General features: G+C 44.8%; 2 protein-coding genes across 2 annotated transcripts in view; both read left to right on the forward strand.

Annotated features, from left to right (window-relative positions):
* The window catches only part of LOC130584854 (testican-3-like), a 118,263-nt gene that overhangs the window by 3,754 nt on the left and 109,468 nt on the right, over nt 1–5,041 (forward strand). The window lies entirely within an intron of this gene.
* On the forward strand, nt 2,083–3,088 carry LOC130584855 (ribonuclease CL2-like). Its single transcript, XM_057385088.1, has 2 exons — nt 2,083–2,198; nt 2,592–3,088. The coding sequence occupies exons 1-2, from the start codon at nt 2,184–2,186 to the stop codon at nt 3,009–3,011; spliced, it is 435 nt and encodes a 144-aa protein (XP_057241071.1). The 5' UTR covers nt 2,083–2,183; the 3' UTR covers nt 3,012–3,088.

Raw genomic sequence — 5,041 nt, forward strand, 5'->3', positions numbered from 1 at the left:
TAATGAGTAGTTTTTTGTTTGAATTTCTCATCAGGGCAGCTTCGAGACATAATTGTCCTCTGAGGCGTTTTAAAATGTTTTAGCACTGACCCTGCTGAGGCAACTCCTTTTGTTTTTTAAATAGTTTAAAATTTCAGTTCACAGTAATCTGAAGGGGGACTGTGGAAAAATTCTATCAGGCCCAGGATTTTTTTGAGTGAGGCTGGTGTGGTGGTACCCACTTCTGGGTCTAACAGCATTACTGGAAGTATCTCTCCTTAAATCTGAGAAAGGTGCTGCAGTAGAGGATGTAGGACAAAATGTAATTTGTTCAAAGGCACCATGATTTTCCTACAGTATTTCAAGGTCCATAGAGAAAAGAGGACTCTGAATGCAGAGGCTCGGCATAAGGATTCAGTTCCCAGCTGCCCTCACAGTCCAAAGCAGACAGGTTTTCTCAAGTATGTAACAGGAAGGATTGTTGTTTCATTGCAGTAGGTCATAGCTGTTGACCTGGAAAACATTTTCTTTTTTTCATTCTATCTCCTAAGCGAACTACAGTTGATCCAGACAAAATATGATCATCCTGGTTGAGGATGGGAACTCAATCTTTCTTTAAGTCTCACTGAGAAAAAATGAACTGAAATGTTAGTGTACTCAAGTGGCCTTTCAGGCCATTATTTTTCTTTTCAGGAGAAGGAAGGTGGCACATACAGGCATTAGGAATAATGACAGATAATCTTCAGTTCTGATTGCAATTTATATGTAAAGTGGGTTATTACTGAGCATATCCACAGACTGAAGAAGGGAGTTGGCATCTAGTCTTAAGTGTTAGCTATAGTTCTTGTTAGTGTTGAATTCAGTGCCAAGAATTGTTATAATTCTTTGTTTTCATTGTGTAACTGCGTACATTGACAGCCGTGACACTTTGCTGCTGCTTGTTGGTCACCGTAACTAAGACAACTTGACATACAGAGTTTGTAGGTAAACACAGTAAAGGCACTGAGAATTTGATCCCTGGGCTTGGTATGTATATTTGTTATTGTAAAAGTTACATGACAGAGAAAGGCAGTGATGTGTGCAGTATTTTAGAGGTTGGTTTTATGATAGATGAGGATTTTCTTAATTGTCATTAGCACTGTATCTGCTGCACTGAGCCATCATTCTCTAGAAATATACCTCTGTTTACTAACAAAGACCTTCTGGTTTTAGTTGTGTTCTTTCAGTCTATGTGATAGCTGCAAAACCTGTGCTTTTTACATGACAAATTGGAATCCAATATTATTGTCACTATTTGAAGGAAATGTTAGGCAGAGAGCATATGCAGACAGACGTGTGATTCTTCTTCCATATCTTTAATGTTCTGAATCAACATGGAATTAATAGAATAGAAAAGTTACCCTTGATGTTTTCTTTGTATTCTCGTTTTTCTATTTGGAAATGGGAGGTCTCAGCTGTTTTCTACTGGATCAGTCTCCTCTGCCAGGCTTTACTTGAGCAGGGCATCTACTGGCAGACACATATTTGTTGAATTTGATATGCCATATTTAATAAACCTTGCTTAGGAAAATACTTCATTACATCACTGTGAAGTAGAAAGAAGAGAATGAGTTTAATGAGTCATAGGAGTGTTATTTCACATCAGTCTTTTGATAAGACAGGCTCTGCAACTTGGATATTCCTCATGAAGTAAACTGAATACAGATYGTCTGTGTTAAACAAAAGGTAGTGGCAAGTAATTTCACCCTTTTTCAGCTATTGAATAATCAGTAATTATTTTTTTGTGTTGGAGTTTAGGTCAGTTTGAAAAATGGAACTATGGGCAGGCTGGATGTTTTCAGCAAATGTTGTAATTCGTTGTATTTCAAACTCTCTTTCCCTGCATACTTTGGGTGTGACTATTTTTTTTCCCTATTGTGATGAAAGGAAGGGTTAAGCCTTTTCTCAGTGTTAGAAAAATAATTGGAGAAACCTTGATGGGCTTCTGTAGGTTTTGGGTCACGTTAATAACAAACTAATGGCCTTGGGTAAGTGGGGCTTCCCAGAAATCTGACTTGCTGCAGAAATTTGCTGGACATTGCTCTTTACCCTGCCCCTCGTGGATCCTGGCCCAGCTGGGCATGATTGGGCACAGCTGGGACCAGTATAAAAGAGGTGCAGAGGTGCAGGTAGGGATCCTGGACTCCCCGAAGCTGTAAAGGAACATGAAGCACAGACAGGTAGGGGTGAAGGGTGTTTTGGGAACCAGAATGTCTGTGGGATGGGTCTGTGAGGAACCTGAACACCCAGTGGGGAAGGGAGGCTGTGTATGACATCTGGGTGTCGGGGCATGGGGTGGATCTGTAGGGGAGCCAGGGAGCTGAGGAACAGGTAGGGGGAGTTCCATAGGGAAAGAGGCTTCTGGGGAGTGCAGAACTGTAGGGGACCCATGCATCCAGGTGAGATCCAGAGATGGCCCAGTTGTGCAGGGATGGGCCCACATGGACTGGGAGGGGATTTGTGTGGGACCCAGGTGTTTGGGAGGGGGAATCTGTAGAAAAATCAAGCATCTGGGGTGGGGTTTTCCAGTGGGTGCCCAGAAGTCCAGATGGCTCTAACCCCACGTTCTGCAGGTATCCATGGCGGGCTGGGTGCTGTGCGTGACGCTGGTGCTGGCAGCACTCACAGGGGCTCAAGGCCAGACCTACCAGAATTTCTTGCAGAGGCATGTGGACAATCCCCGGACAAACCTGGCAGGACAACGCTACTGCAACATCATGATGGCGCGGCGGGGAATGACAAGGCCCGTCTGCAAGCCACTGAACACTTTCGTGCACGCCCCAGGCATGACTGTGGCACGTGCCTGTACTTGGCCGCCCAATGCCCAGGGGTACTACACCACCCCGAACAGGCTGAGTGTGACCATCTGCCGCCTGAGAGGCGGGAACACTCGGCCACCCTGCAACTACCGGGCGGCGCAGCAGTGGCAACACTACGTGGAGGTGGCCTGTCAGGCAGGGCTGCCCGTGCACCTCCAGAATACCTTCCCATAGTGAGGCATTCTCGAGGCCCTGGAATGAGGCCTGGCTTGAGGGGGTGCCAATTGTCTCTCCTGTCAGTGGCTCTGTCAGTGCTGGCAATAAAGGAGTTCTCACAGGCTTTGGCTCCAGCATCAGTTTCTGGGTGGACCATGCGCCCTTACCCCTCTCTGGGTGACTCAGCCTTGTCCAAGTTGGACTTGTCCCCCATGTGCCTTATAAATCCCTGTGTTTTCCCATCCTCCTGTGTGTCCATATCCCGTTAGGGTATCTCTGAGCTCTCCTGTGACTTCTCCCATTTCTTGGGTGCTCCACAACTCCCATGGGTGCCCCATAGCCACCACCAGCCTTGCAGCCCAAGGGCACCCTGATCTCCTGGATGTGCATCCAGGGCTCTCCCCAGTATCCTGACCCTTTGGGTGTCACATTGTTTTCCTGGATGCCCCATAATTCCCAACAGGGTTTCCCAACGTCCTGTGTGCCTCATAATCCCCCCTGTATCCCYCCAAATTCCCCCATATGTGCCCCATAAACTGTCAGGTGTCCCATGCCCCACATGCTTCTGACACCATCCCTGACATCTCTGGAACTGAAGCTGCTCCCCCTTGGAACCCCCATGGGAGTGAGCCCTGGCCGAGACTACAGAKAGCCCTRAAYCACCATCCCMMACACACACMYAATGCMSACACAGCTTTCCTCAAGTCTATGGGGAAATGTTCCTGAWATCTAGKCTGGGAAACTTGATAATAGTAAAATGAGAAAGGAGGTGATGTGATTTTGAACTGAATTTTATTTTTGAATGCATAAGGCTGTGGAGGTTCTTACAGGAATGTGGAGTGGGGCTTAGAGGTACTATAAAAACATTTAATTTGATCTTCTCCCATTCTAGCTCAGTTTAGGCTTTTAAAAAAAAAATAAGTGTCATTAATGTACTAGGGAGATTTTTTGGACACAGAAGACAGTAGTTGTTTGTGAGAAAGAGTAGAGAGTTTTGTGTTTTTTCGTCCGTGCCAGAGAGGACTGTAACAGGGCTTAACTCAGAAGCTAAGACAGCAAGAGAAAGATGAGGAAGAGGCTGTATTTCACAAAATGCCCTCTATTTGGAAAGATTCCCTAATAAATTGCACTGTATGCTGTACGAATGGCTAACATTTGGCAACATTGAAATTAATCTCATTCTGGGGCAGCATACAACAGGTTTTTAATACTCAGCAATATAGTTCTATTTTAAGGCAAATATAAGACTCTCACTGTTCTTGAAGCACAGGGAAATCTCTGGAAGGCAGAATGCAATTTCCTATTTGGATGGCAGAAAGGCTGATCTTCCTCTTCAGGGTGTGCGTGTGTGCACATGTGTGTGAAGGGTTGTGTCAGTTGTAATTACAGCTGCCAAGACTTCAGTAAAATAGTCATGTCTTTGGTGTTAAGTGCCTCAGAAGCAGAAATGCTTGTAACAGCACAGTCTTTTCTAAGACCTTTCTCCTCTGCAATTCAGCATGGGCTTGGTGTGTCATGCTGGGAAGCATCAGCGGAGTTTCCTGCAGCCAGTGGGATTATCCTTTGTCGGTCATCCTGGCAWGGCTGGAATCTGCAAGGTTTGAGATTAAAGGCCATAATAACCTTACATGAGACATGAGGAACTGAGATAACGGAATGCTGCTTTAGATTGGAGAGAGAATCGATCTTTCCATGCTAGGGGTGCTGTAAAGTGTGAAGTAGCATGATGTAATGTCATAGACTGTTGAAATAGCCATTTCTGTTGGTTGTGGTATTTTATTGTAATAGTTCACAGAGGTTTGGTATTGGCAGTTTGCGGGTGAGTGATAGCCTTGTGATAAACATAGGTTTTTATGTTTCATGTGTGTAAACTGGTCCTTTAGGAGAATCAGTGGAAGAGAGTTAGCATTCGAATAATTACGTTGTGTGAAATGATTGCTGCTGAAGTCCTTGAGATCTGAAGAAGCCCTAAAGACTGAAATAGGAAAGTGTAATTTTTAAAGAAAAAGGAGTGGACAATTTGAAGGAAAATTTGAAAAGATGAAAAC

This window comes from Malurus melanocephalus, unplaced genomic scaffold (assembly GCF_030028575.1).
Source record: "Malurus melanocephalus ecotype Western Australia unplaced genomic scaffold, MMel_1.1 scaffold_782, whole genome shotgun sequence".
NCBI lineage: Eukaryota > Metazoa > Chordata > Aves > Passeriformes > Maluridae > Malurus > Malurus melanocephalus.